The following is a 25,468-nucleotide window of genomic DNA, read 5'->3' on the forward strand; positions in this document are numbered from 1 at the left end:
ATACTGAATTACAAGGAAAAACTAGTACACATTCTGTGTCCACTGGATAATGGAGTGCTCTTACAAGTTTTTGGTAACAAGCTAGTGCTTCCTTATTATTTAGGTCAAATCACAAAAAGAGACTGTGGGATTTACTTGCCAATAAAAAATAAATATTACCATTGCACTTCTGTGTGTCTGTTTTAAGTTTTTTTTCTTTTTATATACTGAGAAGTGTTCCACTGAACAGAAGCCTGGGTTCTCTGAACTACATTTATTAACATTCCAGTTACAGTTCCCACTGCAGGGATAAACTGAGAAGCTAACCCCTCACTATAAAAGAAATCACTTGAATCAGTTTTTCAAAGCCAGCTAGCTAATTCCAAATTCCAATTTGGAATCTGGTTCTTAATAAAATGTGCCCATTCTTTTCCTCAGAAGAATCTGTATTCCTCAATTCTAAGCAAGCAACTTGTATTATTAATAACTGTTGCCTTAAAAATCAATAAGTTAATCTTCTAAGGCAATGACAGAATTTACAGCTGAATTTTTAAACATCAAGAACTCAGAAAGTAACAGGTAATATAACAAGTTATATTTTGAATTACTTTTATTCCAAAATTAAATACTTAAATGACCTCATGAAATATGACAAAAATCAGAGGAGGTTTATGATATAACCCCACCATGTCCCTTAATGCAACAGACACTCTTTTTAGTGAGTATTTCCTTCGAACAAAAAAGACAACTTTATTATTCATCAGTAGGTTGCTGGATTACCAGTGTAACTAAATTTTGACATGATTGTCTGGAAAGTAGTTTCATTTTTTTCGTAGTTAAACTGAGATGTAATCATTGACTCTTACAGCCAACAACAGAAGGTACTGAGTGTTTTTTCTGTAGGTGGAAAATATAAAATGGTTCGTTGCATCCAGACGGGTAACAAGTTTATCCATGCATTAAATAGCAACACAAGCAAAATGCACAGTTGAGCAGGGAGGATCAGACGCATTCTTCTGCAGACATCAAGAGAGGATTAATATACTCAAAACCTTCAAATTCAGACTGATCGATCTTCCTCACAATGTCACTGTTGAAAGAAAAATAATATTCACCATCAAGATTTCTTCAATTTTTTTTTACTTAAATGGTAAAATAAGATTAAAAATTAAAAATAAGGCTAATTTATAGGTTATGGGGGGAAAATCTACAAGTCTTTAGATTAACTCCCATTTTCTAGAAGAATCAGCAGTACTGAAAATCAGAAAAGACTTATAATCCCATGAGCAAGTTTGGAACCAAAAGGTAGTCCAAAACTGAAGACTGGGAATAAAAAAGGCAGAAATAGTCACAATCTTAGGTAATCTTAACTTCTGACCTAAACAACATTCATAATTATAGATGAACACCCAGGTCTGAATCAGCATACAATTTAGTGGACTGTATAGGCCATGGGGTCGCAAATAGTCAGACACAACTGAGCGACTTTCAACAACCAGATGGAAGATGGTGAAGAGAAAGCCCAGAAGTTAACCAAAGTGAAAAAACCGGAGGAAGTACTCTGAAAGATCCAGAGGTGCCACGACAGGGAGCAGAGAGGCTGGCATTCTGCTACACTGGGCTTCTAGTTAGGTATACAAGAGGGTTCCCATCAAATATTTTAGTACTTAAATGTACCCATCATACTGCAGAGAACAAAGTTACACAGGACATGGCCCCTTCCTTCAAGAGGGAAGGTACTTCATATAACAAAACAGAACCTGCTAAGTCTCCTACATGACAGGCTAAGCCCTGCTCTAATCACAGTTCCAAAGAAAAAGGTGACTTCTACTTGGCAAAATCAAGAAAGGCAGCATCATTCCACAAACACTAACTGAATGGAATTATGAAAGACTATGGTAAGTCTGTGAAATGTCAGTAATTTATCAGAGTTGGAGCACAGAACAGAAGGGTGTTGAGTGGCAGAGGATGCTGGAAGGGAGGTAATGGCCAGCTCAAAGAAGTCAGTGATGTTAACACTAAAGAGGTCCATCTTGATCTATCAAAGGTCTGATTACCTCTGAGGGAGCTCTGAGAGATGGGGAAGATTTCAACAGGTGAAAAGGAAGGAGGAATAGAGAGGAAGTGTTAACAGCATGCTATCAGGGGATGGTGGGTAACTGAGCCTGATGAGAACACGGCGCTTGTGTTATAGTGAGAGAGATGGCTAGAAAGTCATGCTCGAGCAGATGATGGGAGACTGTAATTACTCACCAAGGGGACAGATTTTACCTGCTAGGCAAGGTAGGAGTTTACTGAAGGGTTCTGATTAAAGGAGTTGGTACTTTGTATGTACCGAACGGGTTGCAAAGTAAAGAAGGAGCCAATTAGAAATGACACAAGTGATGAAGTAAAGGAGAAAGAGACAAGAACTTGGCAGCTGAAGGTATTGTACAGTTTGGTAAGGAAAAGTTGGCGTCAACAACCACTGACCCAGATAATTGAATCCGAATAAAGGAATACATGGTGGTACAAGGAGCAGAAAAGGGTAAATAAAAACAAGGACCTGATTGAGAACAATTTACACCTCAGATGTTTGAGGTGCTTGTCTGACAAACTAGGAACTACTAAGGGGAAATGAAGCTCAGGGGAGATAACAGGGCAGTGGCTCAGAGCTTTAGAAACCATGGTTCATTTACCCTTCACAGCAACCTTGGGAAGCAGGCAATATGCGCAGACGCAGGCTCAGAGAAGTTATGTGACTCAGACCCAGGGTACCCTGTTGCTAAGAGGTGGTGAGGGGATTTAAGTTCCCACCTTTTGATTAAGTCCAGTGCTCCTTCTAATACACACCGCTGTGAGGAATAACGACAAGAGGCACTATGCTAAGCACTACACATTCAAAGATGACCCAGGCTTGCTGTCTGCTAGTGCCTTTAGTTCAGCAATTACTTGCCAATTTAGCTGGGAGGCAGTTAATAGCTGGTATCCATGCTACGGGGCTGGCTGAAATCTCCAAGGTATAAACTGCATGTAGCACAGAGAAGCCAGTCAGGAACAGATTCATGGAGCATCCTAGTCTCAAGGGGACAGGGTAAATAAGATGACAAGTGGTTAAAGAGATAATGCAGAACCAGGATGGAGAGCGCCAACTAAAGCAGGCCATCAGTGTCAGATGCTTTACAGACATCGGAGGAGACGGGACAGATCAAAAAATGCTTCAAAATCTAGACATTAAGAAGCCAATTCAACCTTCAAAAGCTTAAAGACCAGGTTCATTTGTAAGAGGTTAAAGTGTTGGCAGCAAGAAAGTGTAGGACAATCAATGCTGACTACTTTGAAGGAATTTAATAGAGACAGTGCTTATTTATTTTTCTTTTACCATAAGCATCTATTAACAATTTTTGAAAAAGTTTGAAGATGAAAAGAAGATGAGAGAAAAATGTGATGGCTCAAAGAAGTGGGGGAAATTACCGTATTTGAGCATATTTATAAGCAGAAAGAAGAAGTTGGAAAAGAGAAATTAAGGAAGGTGAAGTAATGGGGATAACTGACACAATGAATCCTGGAGGAAATAAAGGAAAGATTGAGGAAAGTGGAAAGGTATCCCATGCATAAGAGGGACAGCCTTCCAAGATGCAGGAAGCAGCAAAAGCTTGCGAAGAGTTAGAGAGCAATTCTGAGATGCACGGTGGTCTGGTGACGGCTGGAAAGGGAGCAAGCTCACAGCAGGGAGGTCTCAACCTTGGCAGTCCACTCAAGGCAAGGTTAATCCACTTAGAGTGATGGAGGCAGGGGGATGACTGAAGGCTTCTAATATGTAGGGAGAGTTTGGAACAGCTGCGGAGAGGAATGTGATAAGAACTAACCAGATGTTAAAGTAAAATGACTGCCAAGCAGGAAGGGCTTCCATGACATGAGAGAATGAATCGGTAATGACAGCTGAAGGATCAAATATCCCCAAGTTATTCTAAGCCATATCTTTAAGAGATATAAACACAAAAAGTATGTCAGATCAATGCTGCCTGGATCTGACAAACTGTCGTAATCTTTTTAAAAAGTAATCTGGCAATACATATCAAGAGCTTTAAAAATTTCATACCCTTTGACCTAACTCCCCTTCTAGGAATCTATCTAAAGGTAATACTCAGGAACTCAGACCAAGATGGTCACCATTACAGTGGGAACCTGTGCAGTGCAGTGCGAAGAGCATGGGGCTTAGTCAGACTTGGGTTTGAATCCTGGCTCTGTCAACTCACAGCTGCATAACCTTGTTCAATCTCTGAGCCTCAGTTCCCTCGTCTGTTAAATGAAGAGGACGACAACGAGGTTTGTAAGACTGCTGTGAGAATTAGACACAATACGTGTCAGCAAAGTAGAAAATGACAAGTACTGTTTTTATAACTGTATAATTCAAATGTCCTGTAACTGGATGATTAGATAAAATAAGATGATCTGATCATGGAATGCTGTGTAGCCATTAAAAAATGGGACTATTAAAGTACTTTAAAAATATTTCAGTCTTCAGAAATACTTACTCATCATCAGGAGTGAGCTGGACAGGTTCATTAGTAAACTGAGAATCAAAGTTGTCCAAACCAAATTCCCCAGAAATATTTGGTTTAAACGGAGGTACCACCTGCTTTTGCTCCATCTAGAAGAGACATAACGGATGACTGCTCAAGTCCACATTCTTAAAAATTCCACCTCTGTGTTTCTCCTCTGTCCTCAGGTATTTCCCAGTCTTATTAAACTGAGTCCCTGGGCCTGGTTCTACAATACTCATACTATGGAAATAATTTACAAATCTAAACACTGATGCAGGGCCCAATACTACTACACCCTGCTCCATTAAATTAATATTCTAAGCTTTCACAGTTTTAAACGCTTTTTTAAAAGCACTTAGAATTTTGTTGTTTTCTGTCATTTAAAGTGCTTTTAAAACAACAAAATTCTGTAAAGCAATTATCCTTCAATTAAAAAATAAATAAATTAAAAAAAAACACTTTAGACAGTAGTTTTAAGTTATTTAAGCTGTGATACACTGGTTTTTCAATATTGTTTTACATTAATAAACTTTGGCTCAAGATAATAATGAAAACTAATATTGGAAGGACTGATGCTGAAGCTCCAATACTTTGGCAACCTGATGCCAAGAGCTGAGTCATTGCAAAAGACTCTGATACTGGGAAAGATTGAGAAAGATTGAGGAGATTTGAGAGAAGGGGACAACACAGGATGAGATGACTGGGTGGCATCACCAACTCAATGGACGTGAGTTTGAGCAAACTCTGAGAGACAATGAGGAACAGGGAAGACTGGTGGGTTGCATTCCATGGAGTCACAAAGGGTCGGACAGGACTTAGCAACTGAACAACAACAACAATATATAAAACAATCAAAATTTACATACCATATCCCAATCAACATTTCGGAAGAATGGGTGTCCCTGAATATCAGCAAATCCTGTTTGTGGATGACAACCCAATCGTTCCTTTGGGTCCTATGGTGGAAATGTTTCAAGAGCTGGGTGAATACTCTGTTTCAGAATAAATCACCTTTGTGACCTGTGTTTTGTGTCTGTTATATGATACCTTTATGTATGAAATCAGAATGGTCTACCTTTCATTTCTAGAAAATATAACACTAGATACTCAAAAGGAGTATCTGATGCTTGTGACAAGCAAGGTTTCCTCACAGCTAGTCTCCAGCTATCCTTGTAACTCAAGTGGAGGGATGTCACCACACCTTGCTAAAGAAAAATGGGAAGACAAAGAGAGCAGCAGAATTATTTGGGCAGCATCCAACTCTTTCTTTGACACAGGCTGGAGTGATACTCAAAACACACAAACTCCCGAACTTCACCAGTTTGGTTTTAGCTCAATTTAAAAGCCCTGTGTCCAATTATAGCAACAACTGTTAATTGGTGTGCAACAATGATACAACCATTATCTGAATCACTGGACTGAGCAGCAGCCTGCAAATTATACGACTATCATGAATGAGAACATGTTCCCATTTTCCTCTGTGGCAAAAGGCATTCTGCTTTGCATACTGACACTTCTCACCTTCATTGTTCACTGTGTTAAAGCTAAGGTTTCCAGTTTAAATCTTTCCTCACATAAAATGCTCATTTAAACCAAGCTTGAATTTCTTATTTTATTAAAACTCATTATCTTATCTCAGAAAATAAACGCACATCAACCTACTTTCTAACCTACCATTTATTTTTAAACAAGTTTTTAAAAGTAAGAGGATGGAAAACTGGTTGGTGGTGTGGAAAAAACCTAAACATTTGGTGTTAGAGTGTTATGAACAAAAAAAATAAGAGTGATAATTTTAGATCCTAAAACTTTTCTAAGGACTTCCCTGGTGGTCCAGTGGCTAAGACTCTGTGCTCCCAATGGAGGGGTCCTGGGTTCAATCCCTGGTCAGGGAACTAAGAGCCTACATGCTATAACTAAGACCCCATGCAAGCAAATAAAATAAATAAAGATATTAAAAAAAACATCTTCGAGCCTATCAACTGTGACAAACAATGACCGAATGGTGTTCAGATTTTTTAAAGAGACAACATTTCAGCATTTTTTTTGAAGATTATCTAATTATAGGGTTGTGATAAGAGAATCTCCAGGGAACACTACTGCACCAAGTACTCAATAAGTTAAAACATTCTATGATAATAATCTAAAGGAAACTGAAAAAATAGAGATGGAGGTACAATTGAGGCTATTCCCAAAGATGCAGTTTTTCTCTAATTGAGCACATGGTTTTTTTGTTTACATTAAAAACACCACAGGTATGAGCCCACATACTCTGGAGCCTATGCTCCGTAATAAGAGAAGCCCCTGGTGCCACAGTCAGACAAGAGTCCATGCAGCACAGTGAAGACCCAGCACAGCCAAAAAACAAAACAAACACCATGGGTAATATAAAGCTAGGAGTAAACTATACTGGCAGAATGGAAAGGACGACACATCTCAGGATCTCATTCTGTCCAGGTACCCTTTGGTGAAGAGACACGTTCCAGATCTAATGGGAAAACTATACACTTTGATGTTTTGGAATTTTATGTTGCCTGAAACTCTCCTTACCAGTGCCATTTGTATAGAGATAAATCACTAATGATTTTATATACAATTTATACCTTGTTGAGGAAGCTCTTCAGGACACTTGCAGCTTTTACAGATAAAGAACGCGGTATGCGAATTTGTTTTTCCAAAATAACTAGAAAGATAAAATTTACAGCATTATTATCATTAACTTTTACAGGGTTTTCATCCTTATATTTTTATTATAAGATATTTAAGGCATTCTAGCAGAAAAAAACAGACATTACAAACACTATCTAAGCATCTCGTGTACCTTCCCAGTCCTAGTCCTTTCCTTCCTACTCAGATAAGGCCTCTACTCTGAACAGTTTTGATCACTACATGCATATGTTTTATTCTTTGACTAACTTACTGTGTCTCAGTTGCCTTATCTGTAAAAGTGGAATAAAAAGAATACCTGATTCATATGGGTGTTGCTGTTGTTTTCTATTTTGTTGCTAAGGCGTGTCCGGCTTTTTTGAGACCCTATAGACTGCAGCCAGGCTTCTCTATCCATGGGATTATTCAGGCAAGAATACTGGAGGGGGTTGCCATGCCCTCTTCCAGGGGATCTTCCTGACCCAGGGATGGAACCTGCATCTCCTGCATCGGGCAGGCAGATTCTTTCCCACTGAGCCACCAAGGAAGCCCTCATGGGAGTGTTATAAGGTTTAAACAGGTTAGTATCTGTAAAATGTGTGGCATGTATTACTATATTTGATTGTATTAGACTTTGGCAAGTTATTTTCCAAAGCTGTCATGTCAGTTTTCACTCCATCCACAGAGTTCCAGTTGCTTCATATCCTTACCAGCACTGTTATTAACCCTTACCAGCACTGGTGTTGTCAGACTTTAAAATTTTTGCCAAATGTGTAGGTATGAGATGGAAGCCCATTAATTTTTAATGTGCACACCCCTAATTAAGGAGGTTAAAAGCCTTTCTAGGTTTTCCACAGCAAGCTAGATTTCCTATTACAAGAAAAACCTATTCATTTTCTGTGATGGCCTTAGTCATTAAATGCAGAATTTTACGGCAATTTTTGCACTTCTCTGGACTGTGTGCTCGGGGTCCTTGTGCTTGTCTGCTTGTTTCTGTTCTGTTCAGTTCTTTGTGTTTCCAGTTGTGGAGCTTTTTCCTTCACCTTGTGATCCTTTTTATCTCCTTAGTACTTTGCTGTTTCCCATTATCGCCCCTGGATTTATGCATTCAGCATTGTGGTCCAGGTGAAAAGACTGCCTTCTCCAGCCACACAAATCCTTCCTCCAACCTCTGTGATGTACAATCTGAAGTCACCTTTTTGTTACGTTTCTGAGTATGAGAAGGTAACTGGCAAACGGGACCAGAAACTAAGCGGTAGGAAGGATAGATCAAAACAACAAAAACAAACTCAAAGCCCCATGTGTTCAGGAGTATATTGTCCAGATTATTCTTCCTCTTTCTTACTCAAAAGTAATAACTGGAGCTGTCTTCATTCATGCTTTAGGATGGGTTATTCACAGAGACTCTGTAAAATACTGCACATTACCTTGAAAAAGATAATCCTCTGTGTTTTGATCAGGGTTGTCGGAGCTCCCAACAATATCAAATGGAGACCTTCCTGCCATCATCTCAAACATTAGTACTCCAAGAGCCCACCAGTCGACACTGAAACCTTCAAAATGAAATTTTAAAGCAATAAATTATCCATTCCACATTCTAAAATGTCAGTAATTTGAGATTAATTTTATTGCATAATTAAAAAAAATAAACATAATGAAAAAGTAAACTTGAAATGCATTATAATGATCATGGCAGGCATCAAGGATTACAAGAACATTTCACTTATTAAAGAAGGGAGGTAACTAAACGGTAAAAGTTTAAAAATAAAGTATAGAAAATGAAACACGAGTTTCTCTTCCCAAATATGTTTGTTGGTTACACTAAGTCGCAGAGACCAATATTTCTATGCCAAATTATACAATTATCCTGTATACTTTGTCCCACCAAATATGTTTGTAATTGCAGACTCAAGAGTCTGCCTCTAATACTTTGTTTTGAGGACATAATTAAATTGTATTTGAAATAACCTTGCTTGGTGTGAAACTTGATCTTCTGCTACCTGATTAAAGATCCTGAAAGGACTTTGGAACCAGATTACAAGCAGCTATGAGAAATAGCCATCCTCCTTTACAATTGCTGAAATCAAAGGGCCAGAACCCAAAGGGCCAAATGTTCTCTTAAGATAAACACAACCTCTGGTTTCTGACAAGCAGGGAATCTTTCCCCCATCTTTCAGATTTCCTAGGGGAAATACCCCAGGAAATCTGAACAATCCTACAGAAGTTTATGACTCTGAAATTACATGGTTGATTAAATCCCAACTCTGCCACTTTCCTGCTACATGACCTTGGGCAAGTTATTTAACTTTCTGTCTATCAGTTTCCTTGTTTGTAAAATGTCAGTTAATTGTGCTTATCTCATAGGATTATTAAGAGGATTAGATTAATTTAGTTAATATATGCAAACTGCTAAGTACAGTGCCAGTACTCTTAAGTGCTTGCCACTAATAAAATATTATTCAAATTGGCATCCCCAAATACTATCGAAGTCCCACTGTCTCTGATTTCAGAATTTGGAGTTTTTAGTAGGTTTTAAGACGATTAAGAAAGTTTATGTTAATAAGCTTAGTACTGAAATACTACAGTGTACTATAAATTGGTATCACATCTAACCACCCTTCCATCACATGGCCAAAATACCACCAAATTATTACCATAATCTTCTCCTCTTAAGATTTCAGGAGCGATGTAATTAGGAGTACCACAGAAAGTGCTAGTTGTATCTCCTGGCCGTAATCCTTCCTTTTATTTAAAAAGAAAAAAAAAGGGAAGAAAATAACAAGATGTAAAATTTGTTTTAAATTTATCTTTTTTATTTCATTTTCATATAAGGTTAGTATCTCTAGGTAGTGTATTGAGCTTAAATAAAATATTACTAGCACAGCTGCCTTTATTATTAAAATCACAGGCTGCTACTAAATACCTTAAAGAAAACTTGACCTCATTAGATATGATAGAATTCAACTCAGATAAAAACTGCATTTAAAATAATTTACATTCAAGTAAAATTATAAAATAAAAATTTAAATTGCATGAATCAAAGGAAGCATATTTTATGAAGAAAAGCTTTTAAATCCCACTTCCTAACACAACCACTACTGGCACTGTGCTGTTTCCCTTCTGGTCATTGCTCCTATGTCACACATGTATTGGTTTTGTATTTTAATAGCTACAGGGTCGAGAAAATTAAGGTAGAACACACTAACATGCACAAATAGAGAAACTGCACAACAAATGGAACCACCACCAAGAAGCTAAAACAAACTGGTGGGCAGCTAACGACACAGCCTCAAAATACAACCAGTAAAAACGACAAAATCATCAGGAGGACTTCAGAATCCCTGCTGCTGTCTGAATGTTTATGTGCCCCTGATACTCACATGCTGCCAACCTAATGTGACAGCACTCGGAGGTGGGGCCTCTGGGGAGGTAATTAGGTCATGAGGTTGGAGCCCCAGGGTGGGATTCATATTCTTATAAGAGAAAGAGAGCTAGCTCTCTGTCGGTCTCCTCACCATGTGAGGATACAATGGGAAGACAGTCGTCTGCAACCCAGAAAGGGTACTTTCAGACACCAAATCTTCCAGAACCTTGATCGTGGACTGCGCAGTCTCCAGAGCCATAAGAAATAAATGTTTGTTGTTTAAGGTACCTAACCCCATTTGAATGCAGAGTTCCAAAGAATAGCAAGGAGAGATAAGAAAGCCTTCCTCAGCGATCAATGCAAAGAAATAGAGGAAAACAATAGAATGGGAAAGACTAGAGATCTCTTCAAGAAAATTAGAGCTACCAAGGGAACATTTCATGCAAAGATGGGCTCAATAAAAGACAGAAATGATAGGGACCTAACAGAAGCAGAAGATATTAAGAGGTGGCAAGAATACACAGGAGAACTGTACAAAAAAAGATCTTCACAACTCAGATAATCACGATGGTGTGATCACTCACCTAGAGTCAGACATCCTGGAATGTGAAGTCAAGTGGGCCTTAGGAAGTATCACTACGAACAAAGCTAGTGGAAGTGATGGAATTCCAGTTGAGCTATTTCAAATCCTGAAAGATGATGCTGTGAAAGTGCTGCACTCAATATGCCAGCAAATTTGGAAAACTCAGCAGTGGCCACAGGACTGGAAAAGGTCAGTTTTCATTCCAATTCCAAAGAAAGGCAATGCCAAAGAATGCTCAAACTACCACACAATTGCACTCACCTCACACGCTAGTAAAGTGATGCTTAAAATTCTTCAAGCCTGGCTTCAGCAGTACGTGAACAGTGAACTTTCAGATGTTCAAGCTGGTTTTAGAAAAGGCGGAGGAACCAGAGATCAAATTGCCAACAACCACTGGATCATCGAAAAAGCAAGAGAGTTCCAGAAAAACATCTATTTCTGCTTTATTGACTACGCCAAAGCCTTTGACTGTGTGGATCACAATAAACTGTGGAAAATTCTGAAAGAGATGGGCATACCAGACCACCTGACCTGCCTCTTGAGAAACCTGTATGCAGGTCAGGAAGCAACAGTTAGAACTGGACATGGAACAACAGACTGGTTCCAAATAGGAAAAGGAGTACGTCACAGCCATATATTGTCACCCTGCTTATTTAACTTCTATGCAGAGTACATCATGAGAAATGCTGGGCTGGAGGAAGCACAGGCTGGAATCAAGATTGCTGGGAGAACTATCAATACCCTCAGATATGCAGATGACACCACCCTTATGGCAGAAAGTGAAGAGGAACTAAAGAGCCTATTGTTGAAAGTGAAAGAGTAGTGAAAAAGTTGGCTTAAAGCTCAACACTTAGAAAACTAAGATCATGGCATCGGGTCCCATCACTTCATGGCAAATAGATGGGGAAACAGTGGAAACAGACTTTGTTTTTCTGGGCTCCAAAATCACTGCAGATGGTGACTGCACCCATGAAGTTAAAAGACGCTTACTCCTTGGAAGGAAAGTTATGACCAACCTAGACAGCACAACAAAAAGCAGAGACATTACTTTGCCAACAAAGGTTCATCTGGTCAAGGCTCTGGTTTTTCCAGTGGTCATGTATGGATGTGAGAGTTGGACTACAGAGAAAGCTGAGCGCCGAAAAATTGATGCTTTTGAACTGTGGTGTTGGAGAAGACCCTTGAGATTCCCTTGGACTGCAAGGAGATCCAACCAGTTCAACCTAAAGGAGATCAGTCCTGGGTGTTCATTGCAAGGGCTGATGTTGAAGCTGAAACTCCAGTACTTTGGCCACCTGATGTGAAGAGCTGACTCATCTGAAAAGACCCTGATGCTGGGAAAGATTGAGGGCAGGAGGAGAAGGGGATGACAGAGGATCAACTCAATGGACATGGGTTTGGGTGGACTCTGGGAGTTGGTGATGGACAGGCAGGCCTGGCGTGCCACGATTCATGGGGTCACAAAGAGTCGGACACAACTGAGTGAATGAACTGAACTGAACCTGTGGTACCCTGTTATAGCAGCCCAGACTGATAGTACAGTCCCCGATCATTACAGGTCATTTTTAAAGTATCTATATATACTAAAAAAAAAAAAAAAAAATAGAAAGATCATACATACAAAAAATTAGTAAGCAGAGGGAGATAGAGCAAAAGCTAAAGTTTAAAATATGTATAGTATATACAAAAATAGAATACATATATGTGTGTGTATGTGTGGGAGGAGGGAGACAGAGACTTCTTGCATCCAAAATAGAGATTATATATCCTTTTTAAAGTACATGTGGGATACTGACCAAATACAAGGCATAAAGGAAATTTCAACATATTTCAAAGCACTACTATCATTCAGACTATTCTATGATCAAAAGGAAATTAAATAAGGAATCAACAATAGAAAGGTAGTCTACCTAAATAGCCAAAACAATTTTGAAAAAGAAGAACAGAGCTGGGGGAAACATGTTACCTGACTTTAGATTACACTACAAAGCTAAAGTACTGAACAGTGTGGTACTGGGACAAAAACAGGCATATAAATCAATGGAACAGAAAGTCCAGAAATAAACCAAGCATTTATGGTTAATTATTCTGTGACAAAGGAGGCAAGAATAGGCAATGGAGAAAAGATAGCTTCTTCAATTGGTGGTTTTGGGAAAACTGGACAGCTATATGTAAAAGAATAAGACCAGAACATTTTTCCCTACCATACACAAAATAAAAACAGATTAAAGACCTAAATGTTAAGATTAGAAACCACAAAACTCCTAAAAGAAAACACAGGCAGAACACGCTTTGCTATATACTGTACCAATATGTATATTTTTTTATCTGTCTCCTAAGTCAAAGAAAACAAAAGCAAAAATAAACAAATGGGACCTAATCAAACTTAAAAGTTTTTGAACAGCAAAGGAAACCATTTATAAAATACTACTAGAATACTACTCAGCCACAAAAATGAATGAGATTTTGCCATAAACAACAACATGTATGGACTTGGAGGGTTCTATGTTTAGTGAAATAAGTCAGACGGAGAAGCAAATACTATATGCTATCACTTATACATGGAATTTTAAAAACAAAACAAACTAATGAATATAATAAAACAACAAAACAGACTCACAGATATAGGGAAAAAGCGAGTGGCTACCAGTGCTGTGAGTGAAGTTGCAGAGTAGAGGCAGGGGATTAAGGGGTACAAACTACCATGTATAAAATAAATAAACTACATGGATATATTGTACAGCACAGGGACATTTTATAACTATAAACATTTTATAACTATAAATGGAGTACAGTCTTTAAAAACTGTGAATCATGATGTACAGTTGAAACATACAATACTGTAAATCAACCACATCTCAATTAAAATGAAAAACAAAGTCTAAATACAAACTGAATAATACTAAATATACAATTAAACATCTGCTCTTTTTTACTTTGTAAATATGTAATTTCCCATGTAATTACAGATTTCCTATTATTAATGACTACAAAATTCAACTCCAACATACATACCTAGAATTTAACCATTTCTCTATTGTTAAATTACATGGTACAAAATTCCAAGCAAAAAGAGGGAGAAAATACAGACTAAAAATCAAGTCTTCTTCCCATTGTTGTCTGACATATCCAGTTTCAGCTTCTTAGAGACAACCACTGTTATATGAGGCTCTTATGAATTCCTGCAGAGATATTCCTGGCAAGGGGTATGTATTTGTCTTCAGATTTTATACTATTATATATAATACTAATATAAATATCTAGAAGAAATACTTAGTAGTATATATTGTGATGTCAAGGATTTTTTAAGATCCCTAACAGGGGTATATGTGTCTAGGCATACCATGGAGACACTGCAGCCTGGTTTCAGATCCCAACAATAAAGGAGATGTCACAATAAATTGAGTCACATGAATAATTTTGACTTTCCAGTGCACGTAAAAATTATGTCTACACTACACTGTAATCCATTAAATGTGCAACAGCATCATGTCCGAAAACGAAATGCATACCTTAACTAAAAGATACTTTAAACACAATATTGTAAATCAAATATATTTCAATAAAATTTCTTTTTAAAACTTTATCACTAAAAAACGTTAACCATCATCTGATAACACAGGGTTGCCACAACCTTCAGTTTGTAAAAAGCAGAGTATCTGTGCAGCACAAGGAAAGGAAGCACAGTAAAACAGGGCCTGCCTGCCCGAAGAAACATGATGGGATTTACGTTGTTTTGTATTAAGGGCGATGGCCTGACCTACAGTGATGGTTTATGACATGCACTTGTAGGGTGAGAGTCAGAGGCAAGGGATGCAGCCTGTTTGTTAACCTGTAAAAGAGCTGTACTAAATCATTCAGCTTTGGACTGGATATCTGAATGTAGGTCCATCAGCTAAATTACTTATAGCATAAAATACACATTATTATAAAATCCCCCTGTGGATAAAAAATAGCTGGAGGCATATCAATTTATAAAATAGCTAAAGTTTTCAGTCAATAAAAAAATCAATATTCATAAATTATTTCAAACATAACTCTGAAGATGTTAATTGCAGTTTTCATATGTCTCCAGTCATCACTATTCTCTGCATTCTTTATATAAAAGCATCTAGTGAGAAACTGAAGAAATTAAATTAAATAAACTTAAAGAAAGCATTTCTGGAAAAACTATGGGAAAAATCTTAGTGTTTTAGATTTCCCAAAGAATAATTATTAGGAAGAGAAATTCATCTAATATTTGCCTAAGGCCAGGCTTTAGTCAAGTTTAAATACTGACGCTTAAGTCATAAGATAGGAACGTCCCAATTTCCAGGGGACTTATTTCCCATCAGCTTTAACACTGGGTGTAAATGTGATGGTTGGAGAAGAGACAAAGTACTGTTGGTACTGTCTCTGAACACAAGTTCAAATCCTGGGATCATTTCCTACTAAAAACATTGAACAACTCCTGGAGAAGGAGGCAGAAAAGGAGGTAAGTGGAACAACCAATTTAAAGAACTACTGGGAAAAAAAAAAAAAAAAAAACCTCTAAGAGATTTATCAAAGATCTTTATTAAATTGATTGAGGATCTCTGGAAAGAATGAGAGTATGTAACAAACCAGTATTATTTTTCATTAAGAGTAACAAAAGATCAGGTAAGTTTTCTTTAGTAATATCTTCTGGGCAAAATAGGATGCCCAAATTTCTTTGAGGAAAAAGAGCCAGGCTGGGATTTCCCTGGTAGTCCAATGGTTGAGAATCCACCTGCCAATGTAGGGCACACAGGTTCGATCCCTGGTCTGGGAGGACTCTATATGCTACTGGGCATCTGAGCCCCTGCAACACAATTACGGAGCCCACGAGCCTACAGCCTGTGCACCATAAGAAGAGAAGCCACTCCAATTTATTAAAAAAAAAAGAGCGGCAGGCCCTACAGGAACTTCCTTCAGGCGAATGGGGAAAAGCAGTTAACACATTCACAGGCTTGCTACCACATTTACTGTGTAAAGAAAATTCTGTCTCGGTTATGTTGATGAGAGTAGTCCCCTACACATTTTCTGGAAAAGGACAGGACTTTTAAATGAAACACTGTTACAAAATGAATAAAACATAAAACACTCAGAAATAAAGGACGTGTCCTGAGAATAACTAAAATTCTTAAGTTTGCTCTATTGTACTTCATGTCAGATATTTAAATATGAAAAAATGTTGGATTCCCTGGGAAAATCTTGAGTGCATTATAAAGAGTCACAATCAAAAGGCAAAAACTTGGAAGATGATATGCAAGCTGTTGTGCTAAAGTTTGGTATTGTAGACAGTTTTTACCTACAAATTTTATTTAATAGTAGCACGACTTTCCAGATAAAAAAATATAGACAATGAAAAGAAATGAACTTTTATAGCACATGTAACTTCATAGAAAATGTGGAATTTCATAAATGGATAGGAGATCAGTGCAGCTGTCTCTGTTTAGGATACTTTTTGCCATTCTAGTACAAAGTAGCAACTATTTCCCCAGTTTTGAATATAAAGTTATTTGACCAAAACAATTTCCTGAACTGCTGATCTTCTCAATAAGAAACTTCCCTCACCTTACACATGCCATAGTCAGTGAGTTTAATGTGTCCTTCAGAGTCCAGCAACACGTTGTCCAATTTCAAATCTCTATAAATTATCCCTCGTTCATGAAGATAATTTAATGCTAGACTGATTTCTGCAGAGTAAAATCTAAAATAAAATGAAAAACTCATTTGATTCAAGTTTTTAAATCGTGTTAAGTTTCTAGAGGAAGGTATTTAAATCCTACTTCCATCTGCAAACCAGAACATCAAAATCATGTCAAAAGATTTTTTTCCTCTCAATGTTTTTAGAAATAATACCAAAACACAAAGTGAGGTGCCACTTTAAAACAGCTGAGCCCTAAACACAATTATAAAAGTTCCAGTCTAAATAAAACCCATACTTTTCATAAAGTTTAATTTGAAAGTCTCAAGCAGGGACTCCTAATCTGGGTCCTTGGATGGACTTCAGAATGTCCACACTCCTACAACTGGATACAAAGTTGTATGGAGATCTTCTACAGTTTCCATAGTTTTCATCACTTCTCTAAGAGACAAATGACCTTCCAAAAGGCCAAGAACCATTGATTGGTTAAAAATGGAAAGAATACTGAAAGCTGACCACTCAAATAATAAAACCCACACCAAAATTCTAAAAAAGGAGTTAAATTATTCTACAACAGGAAGACATTTTCAGAACTGCCACCAACTCGTTGGTGATAGGAAAATTTTTGACCTGAATAAAGCTGCTTTGGTGAGTATTATCGTGATCATGTTTGGAGATGTGTAATACACACCTTCTAGCTACTCAATTCTAAAAACAAGGAACTTGAACCCTTATCCTGTATCTGGTTCCTACAAAAGTAAAGATGGTATAAAACCAGAATGGGTACTTTAATAAAATAAAAATTAGGCTACTTTCCCTTAGTCCAAGTGAACAAACAAGGAACAAATACTGGCTATATTCACAATTCAAAATATCATCTGTGGCTTTGCTATGAAGGGTAACCATTTATTTGTTAAAGCTGAAATAATAATGAACATACAGTAAATTAAACAACAACAAGATATATTAATACACTTTATACCTTCCTATAAGATTGAAGGCTACTAACTTTTTTTGATAGAAAATATCAATGAATAGCAAGATTTCCACTAAATAAGTTATTTTTTTTAAATGAGTCTCTAAGCTTTGTTAAATACACATACAAACTCACATGCTTCCTTTTGGCATTACTCTTGTGAAGTGCAGAAGGGCAGAATTATTTCTAATTATGAGTAAAAAACAAAACAAAATATGGCACTGATGGATTAAACTTCTTATCCAAGGCCATGATCCTTCCCCACCAAAGTCCTCGAAAAACTATTTACTATCTTGTATAATAATATCAAATTAAGGGCAATATACAAATGATATTTAATACTCTTTTCCCTTATTAATCAACATATATGGAATCAGAGTCGGGGATGCCAAAGGCAGAATAATTCAGAAACTATAACTATGGAAGAACAGTCAGATTTACGTCATAGGTTAAGAGGAATTGTTTCATTACTCTCAAGGATATATGAACAATAAGCTTTATTCTATTTTATTTCATTTTATTGGCTGTGCTGTGAGGCATGCCAGAGGGATCTTAATTCCCTGACAGGGATTGAACCCATGTCCTCTGCATTGAGGGTGCAGAGTCTTAACCACTGGACCACCAGGGAAGTCCCAACAATCATCTTCTAACGAAAAACTGTCAGAGATCACTGCATACATAATAAGATTAATATGTGTTCATAAATTAATTAATTATTTCAGTGGCTGATACTGAATAGACAAAATATTTGAAAATAACTGAGTTTAGTAGACTAAAGGTTTCCCCTTGAATACTGTTTATACTTCTCAACTGCCTATAATTATATTATTATATATGCAATATATAACGTATATATGTAATATTACAATATAAATTCACTTTTAGCTCAGGCTCTACATGATTTACAAAGAATTAGTTGGAATCAAAATAAATGATTTATCTACTGTTTTCAATCACTGGCATACAAAAAGTCCCAGAACTCCTCCTACCAAAATCCAACAAAAACAAATGATAAAAACAAAACTTACCTGGCATGCTCTTCAGGAAGCTTTCTTTGCCGTTGCATATGAAACATTAAATCTCCTCCATTAACATACTCTATAACAAAGAACAATCTAAAACACAGGAGAGAACACAAGAGACCAAGATCCAAAATAAGGCTGTGTCACTTCTGCAGTTTAAACACTACGGAGACCAGCCAGAGTCCAGAGAACATTCTACAAGATTCACCCTTAACAAACATTCCAGGAATTTGGTGGAGACAAAGGGTGGCTGCAGTAGAAAGCTGTTGAACCACAGAAGAGGCAAGAAACAAAGCCAGAAAGATGATAATTTTGTAACCTGCTACTTTCATTCTCAAGTAGTACCACTTGCAATGCAGAACTCTCACTCCCGCCCCAATTTTAGAATGTGCAATATAAGTCATTTCCAATTGTCACTTAAGGTGAAAGAAGTTAGGATTTACCACCTAATTAAACTCTAGGAAGCTTTAAGTCCTAAAACGAGAATTTTGCTGATATTTAAAAGGTTGGATTTCTACTTTCTCCTGCCATAATTGTGACTTTTTTTTTTTGGTGTAAAGCAGGTAATTTCCTAATGCGGATCCAACAGGAGTTGCAGGCAATTGCAAGCACAGTACTGTTGTGTCTCCATGGGATTTCCACTTCAGGAATTACTGTAAAAAGGTTCTTACTGTATAATATACCAAAATGTTCTCATCGTGTCAAACCCAGGAATCATTCCATTATCTTTCAATCTTACCTGCTTTCCGTCTGAAAGCAAGAATGCAGCCCAACTAGAAAAGGGTGATTGGACGCCTGTTCAAAAACATGCTTCTCCGTCTGCACCCAGTCAATATCCTATGTTAAATAGGAAAGAAATTTGTGTCAAACTAGAATGACAGTATCAAAACTATGACAAATTTGTTCTTAGTAATTCCATCACCATAAATGCAATTAGTGACTGACTAGGCTAAACATCAAAAGCATTGATAATCATGAAATAATAATTTATATACAAAGAGAAACTACTACCCAGCAAATCTGTCAATATTATTAGAGTCTAGCAAACTTTTACAAAGCTCAAGTAGTTTCCCTTGATAATAATATGGTTTGATGTTTATTTTTTTAAAATCTAGTAATCATCAGACAACTTTAAATATACCTTATATATTAAGCAGTCTGAAGCATGTATTTAGAAAAGCAGACAGAAACAATAAGGCACAAACAATGACATTTTTTCTGATATCATACACTTAAGCCAATGTAATAGTTTAGAGGTAATAACACATCATTGTGCTTACCTCATCATCATTGACAAGCTCTTTTTTCACAACTTTCATTGCGTAAATACGATCTGTTTTTTTCAATCGCACCAACAGTACTTTAGCATAGCTTCCTCTTCCTATTACTCGGAGCAAATCAAAATCCTGAAGACCTAAACTGGAAGAAGCCTTGCCACTTTCCCTGGTGTTCATTGCCTGTTGAGAACATTTATATCAAAGAGCCATACCTGAAGTATTTTGCATAACACAATATACTTCTAACACCTAGTTACACCTGTAAGATTTTAAAATATTTTCTGATTTAAATTCTTAATTATTTTCTTACATCAACCCAAATGATACAATTGCACTCCTTAAGAGATAGGATAAATTCATGAGTTGAGGTCAGAGGGGTGGTGTTTGGAATGAAGAAGAAGCTGAAACCTGAGAATCTTTAAAAGATGTCTTAAAAGAATCTGATAACTTTGGGGTATGGAGGCAATGAAGATACAAGCATTAAAAAAAAAAAACATGACACTAACTTTGGTGACCAGGAGATTGGAGGTATCACTGATAGAAAAAGAAAGTGTGAGCATGGGATAAGATTGGCAGAGATGATGAGATATGAGTTCAGTTTTTCATACCAAAGTTAGAAGTTATAGTGAGTCATCAAGATGAGTCTGCCAGGAGCTTAATGTATGAAAGCTGAGTTAAAACTACAGGCAGAAAGCAAGCATGAGGCAGCTCAGCTAATGTAAAACATTCTTATTTACACAATATCAAGGCTCGTTTGGAATGACAATCAGCCCTGTAATCCATTCACAACCAGAAACTTAGGCTTCTGATACTTCACAGAGAAGACTAAAGATAATCTTTTATTAGATGCCTGCAAAATTCTCAGCATACAACTAATAGATGTACCCATGAGAATTAGGTGTGAATTCTCTGAAGTGAAGAGTATAAACAAAAGCAAGGAGCAACTTTTCAGAAAGATAAACTAGTAAGCACCAATGGGGGTGGCGGGGGGAGTGTTATGAAAACTGAAGGAGAATGATGATTCAAAAGAAAATGTAGAAATAATCATCTGACTTGGGAAACAAGGATAAATAAAAAGGAGTGAAAGAAACCAGATTAGGGCAGATTAAGAATGCAGAAAATGGTAAAAAAGATAAAGCAATGTATAGACTAAATATGGTTAATAGGAAACCATAAAAGAGAATCAAATGGAGTGAAGGTAACAGTTTCTTCACATAAACAATAATAAGTCTGAATGACATGACAGAAGCCAGAAAACAATGGAATGCCCCCTTTTAAAGGGCCAAAACCCCCCTCACCCCCGATGATCTACAATTCTAAAGCCTGTAAAAATAGACTTCAAAATGAAAGTGCAATAAACACATTTTCAGACAAACAAAAACTAACGAAATCCATCATTAGTTGTTCTCACTAAAGGAAACACTGAGTTTTTCAGGAAGAAAGATGATCTCACATGGAAGCAGATACACAGGAAGGGCACAGAACAAGAAGAATAAGATGTGGATAAACCAAAGTAAGGACTGACTGTTCGAAAACACTAACACACACGCAGAATTTTAAAACAGGACATATTAAAAAAAAAAAAAAAAAAAAAAAAAAAAACAGGACAGAAAAGCACTAGAGGCAAGAAGTGAGCATGAGTGAATCTGAAGTGCCCTAAGGTCCTTGCATATCCTGGAAAATGGTAAACATATTAATAATTTGTATTGAATTCAAGTAAGTTAAGGGTGTAAGCTGCAATCCCTAGAACAACCAATAATAAAAGAGCAAAAGAATGTCAAACAAACTAAAAGAGATACAAGAAACTGAGATAGGAGATTAAATAGGTAACCAACAGATGTGCTTCCAAACAGTACAGGAGTGAGGGAAGTGAAAGTCGCTCAGTCGTGTCCAACCCTTTGCGATCCCATGGACTATAGCCTGCCAGGCGCCTCTGTCCATGGAATTCTCCAGGCCAGAATACTGGAGTGGGTAGCCGTTTCCTTCTCCAGGGGAGATCCCAACCCAGGGATCAAACCCAGGTTTCCCCCACTGCAGGCAGATGCTTTACTGTCTGAGCCACCAGAGAAGCCCAAGAATATTGGAGTGGGTTGCCATTCCCTTCTTCAGGGGCTCTTCCTGACCCAGGATTGAACCTGGGTCTCCTGCATTTCAGGCATATTCTTTACCATCTAAGCCAAAGGGAGTGAGAGAAGCTGGTAGACAAAACATGTACAGACAATTATTTTAACTGGGTAATGGACACAGGTAGTGGTAGTGGTAAAGAACTTGCCTGCCAATGCAGGAGATGTAAGAGACGTGGGTTTGCTCCCTAGGTGGGGAAGATCCTCTGGAGGAGGGGCATGGCACCCCACTCCAGGATTCTTGCCTGGAGACTCTCAAGGACAGAGGAGCCAGGTGGGGTACAGTTCACAGGGTCGCAAAGAGCAGGACACAACTGGTGCGACTTAGCACAGCACAGCCAGTATACTAGTTTAAACCTTTCACGGCCAGGAGTGTATAAGGTTGAAAAACCTGAAAAAGAGAGGGACAAACACATTCTGGACACAACTAGAAAAGATTAAAAAAGGCTGCTTCTCAGAAGTCAAAGTGGGAGTAAAACATGTGAGGCATGCTAAATCTTACCATAAGCTTTTTTAAAAAAAAAAATTGGTTATCATTTTAATTCAACATTTTAAATTAAACTGTTTAAAAAACATAAACTGTTTAACAGTCAGAAAAAAGATGGGCAGTTAAAATGTTTAATTATTTATACTTTAAATAAACCATTAGTCCGTAAAATGGAAGGATCGAGATTTTAGACAATACTACCAAGTATTTTCAAACACCATTCTTAAGCGAATTATAATTTTTAGATTATGCTACCTTAAAATGAAATAAGTTATCCCACCACATCTGACTATTTAATTTAAATGATTTTAGTAATTTAATTAACAAATTAAATCAGAATAAAACTCTAGAATCACTAAAAATCATCCCTGTATTTTTCCAGCATGACCTAAAATTTAAGCAAGTCGATCTGTCACATTTTTAAACTGTCACATGTTTTTAAAAAGCTGATGCCATAATGTATCATAAGACTAATTATCTTACCTCCTTTTCTTCACCAACTTGGTCCAAACTCTCATGACTTGCAGGATTATATGGAATTACTAAAAATACAATCCCAAACATTTAAAAAAAAAAAAAAAGAAGAAAAACATAGTACACATTAACTAAGTTACACAAAATTTTTTCATTTAATTTTTCTTAGTTTTTATTTTTCAATAATTGTTCATCAAAAAAAAATAATTGTCCATCATTTAAAACTCAGTATCTGTCCTATTAATAACAAGTTATACATAAGTATCAGTTAAATTCTAATCTCTAATGAGGGTAAAGAGAATGAACCAATCAAAAGCCACTACTGATCTGAGCAAACACTTTAGCTATTTTAAAATATATTTTTCTTCTTTACAAATTCCTTCTAAAAGGGTAACCTTATAAACCCTATTGAATTATATTAGTATGACTGAGACATAAGAGATGGAGGGTCTCTAGTTTAGATTAGATTGGACTCTAGGTTTCTATTCCTTAAAGCAGCTGGGGCCAAAAAAGCCCACATTTCACATAACTAGCTTCTTCCATGAAGAAGATGCCACATTCTATCCTTCTAGAAAAAGTCCCTTTTTCTTGATTCACCCCAGATCAGGCTGCCATGTCCCATGTAATTGGTCTCCAAATTTCTCAGAGCCATACTGAAGGTTTTGTATCTACTAGACGTTTGAACTCAAATGATGTTTTTTGAATTTTCTATACAGCATCTCTGTATCTTTTACGTCATTTCTTCATCTCATAATAGCGTTTTATTTAAAAATGTCACTTGAATAGAGTCAACAGTCCACAAAATCAATATGTCTTCATTATTGAAAAAAAGATAGATTTGGTATATAAAGAGGTCTCAAAAGAAATTTATCTGAATTAAGGAAAACAGTCATTTGTTGTTTACATAGTTGTCTTTTTAAAATGCCAAACATATATGTTAAATACTGTGATTGATGTTAAATCCCCAAAATATGGTTACTTAGCTTTTATTTGGGAAGAGTACAAGTGTCTTTACATTTAGGTGAAAGACTCACATGAAGAAGTCTTTAAGTGACACTTTGTTAATGAGCAATGGTTTGTGCCAGTATCACTCTTACCTGTCTGTGCATGGTCTGAGTGCATGGATGACTGGTTCATGGGCATCATTGGTTCCTACAATCATTCCCAAAGACAAAGTACCTTAGTGGACTCTTTTTAAATATCAATACTTCCATAAATCCAGAAACAATATGATTTTGATGAGACATAGCATATTAAAATTTAAATTTGAAATGTAACTTAGTAAGGATTATATTACTATACACAATTTATTTTTATTACATGAAAAAATACAACATTCCTATGAATGAGGTAATGTTAGTCACATTTTACAGATCGCAGAAAAAACAAAATTAATTTCAGACCATCAATTAGACATCCAACTAAACTGCTATATACTCTGATTTATTTCTCTTCTACACCATCTATTCCTCCTTTGAGCTTCACATACTCACTTTAAGTCTGGCAAAAGGAGTCTTAGTATAAAGTTATTTCGCTGTCAATGAATCTCTTGAAATTATATGTAAAGATTCATGGGTTTCCCATTTTTTCCTGAAGATTCTTAAAGGAGTCAGTGACCCATAAAAGGAAAAGAAACACCTTCAAGAAACTAACTGCCAACCACCTCAAAAACAATGCTCAGTTCAGTTCAGTTCAGTCGCTCAGTCATGTCCGACTCTTTGCGACCCCATGAATCGCAGCACGCCAGGCCTCCCTGTCCATCACCAACTCCCAGAGTTTACTCAAACCCATGTTCATCGAGTCGGTGATGCCATCCAGCCATCTCATCCTCTGTCGTCCCCTTCTCCTCCTGCCCCCAATCCCTCCCAACATCAGGGTCTTTTCCAATGAATCAACTCTTCTCATGAGGTGGCCAAAGTACTGGAGTTTCAGCTTCAGCATCAGTCGTTCCAATGAACACCCAGGACTGATCTCCTTTAGGTTGAACTGGTTGGATCTCCTTGCAGTCCAAGGGACTCTCAAGAGTCTTCTCCAACACCACAGTTCAAAAGCAACAATTTTTCGGCGCTCAGCTTTCTTCACAGTCCAACTCTCACATCCATACATGACCACTGGAAAAACCATAGCCTTGACCAGATGGACCTCTGTTTGCAAAGTAATGTCTCTGCTTTTTAATATGCTGTCTAGGTTGGTCATAACTTTCCTTCCAAGGAGTGAGCATCTTTTAATTTCATGGCTGCAATCACCATCTGCAGTGATTTTGCACCCCTAAGAAATAAAGTCTGACACTGTTTCCTCTGTCTCCCCATCTATTTCCCATGAAGTGATGGGACCAGATGTTTTCTGAATGTTGAGCTTTAAGCCAAC

General features: G+C 37.1%; 1 protein-coding gene and 1 non-coding gene across 2 annotated transcripts in view; both read right to left on the reverse strand.

The window, feature by feature from the left end:
* Nucleotides 1-704: 704 nt before the first annotated feature.
* The window catches only part of PRKCI (protein kinase C iota), a 67,306-nt gene continuing 42,542 nt past the window's right edge, over nucleotides 705-25,468 (reverse strand). Inside the window, exons 7-18 of the mRNA XM_065942654.1 lie at nucleotides 24,199-24,253; nucleotides 23,111-23,169; nucleotides 20,021-20,197; nucleotides 19,480-19,577; nucleotides 18,747-18,833; nucleotides 16,670-16,805; nucleotides 9,803-9,890; nucleotides 8,576-8,701; nucleotides 7,106-7,185; nucleotides 5,372-5,461; nucleotides 4,497-4,612; nucleotides 705-1,069 (exon numbers count right to left, since the gene is read on the reverse strand). Of these exons, the coding sequence (XP_065798726.1) occupies nucleotides 982-1,069; nucleotides 4,497-4,612; nucleotides 5,372-5,461; nucleotides 7,106-7,185; nucleotides 8,576-8,701; nucleotides 9,803-9,890; nucleotides 16,670-16,805; nucleotides 18,747-18,833; nucleotides 19,480-19,577; nucleotides 20,021-20,197; nucleotides 23,111-23,169; nucleotides 24,199-24,253 (1,200 nt within the window). The 3' untranslated portion in view covers nucleotides 705-981. The remainder of the gene's footprint in view (nucleotides 1,070-4,496; nucleotides 4,613-5,371; nucleotides 5,462-7,105; nucleotides 7,186-8,575; nucleotides 8,702-9,802; nucleotides 9,891-16,669; nucleotides 16,806-18,746; nucleotides 18,834-19,479; nucleotides 19,578-20,020; nucleotides 20,198-23,110; nucleotides 23,170-24,198; nucleotides 24,254-25,468) is intronic.
* On the reverse strand, nucleotides 18,274-18,347 carry TRNAE-CUC (transfer RNA glutamic acid (anticodon CUC)). Its single transcript has one exon. It is a non-coding gene; the product is annotated as a tRNA-Glu (tRNA).

The sequence above is a fragment of the Muntiacus reevesi genome, chromosome 8 (genome assembly GCF_963930625.1).
Source record: "Muntiacus reevesi chromosome 8, mMunRee1.1, whole genome shotgun sequence".
NCBI classification, from domain to species: domain Eukaryota; kingdom Metazoa; phylum Chordata; class Mammalia; order Artiodactyla; family Cervidae; genus Muntiacus; species Muntiacus reevesi.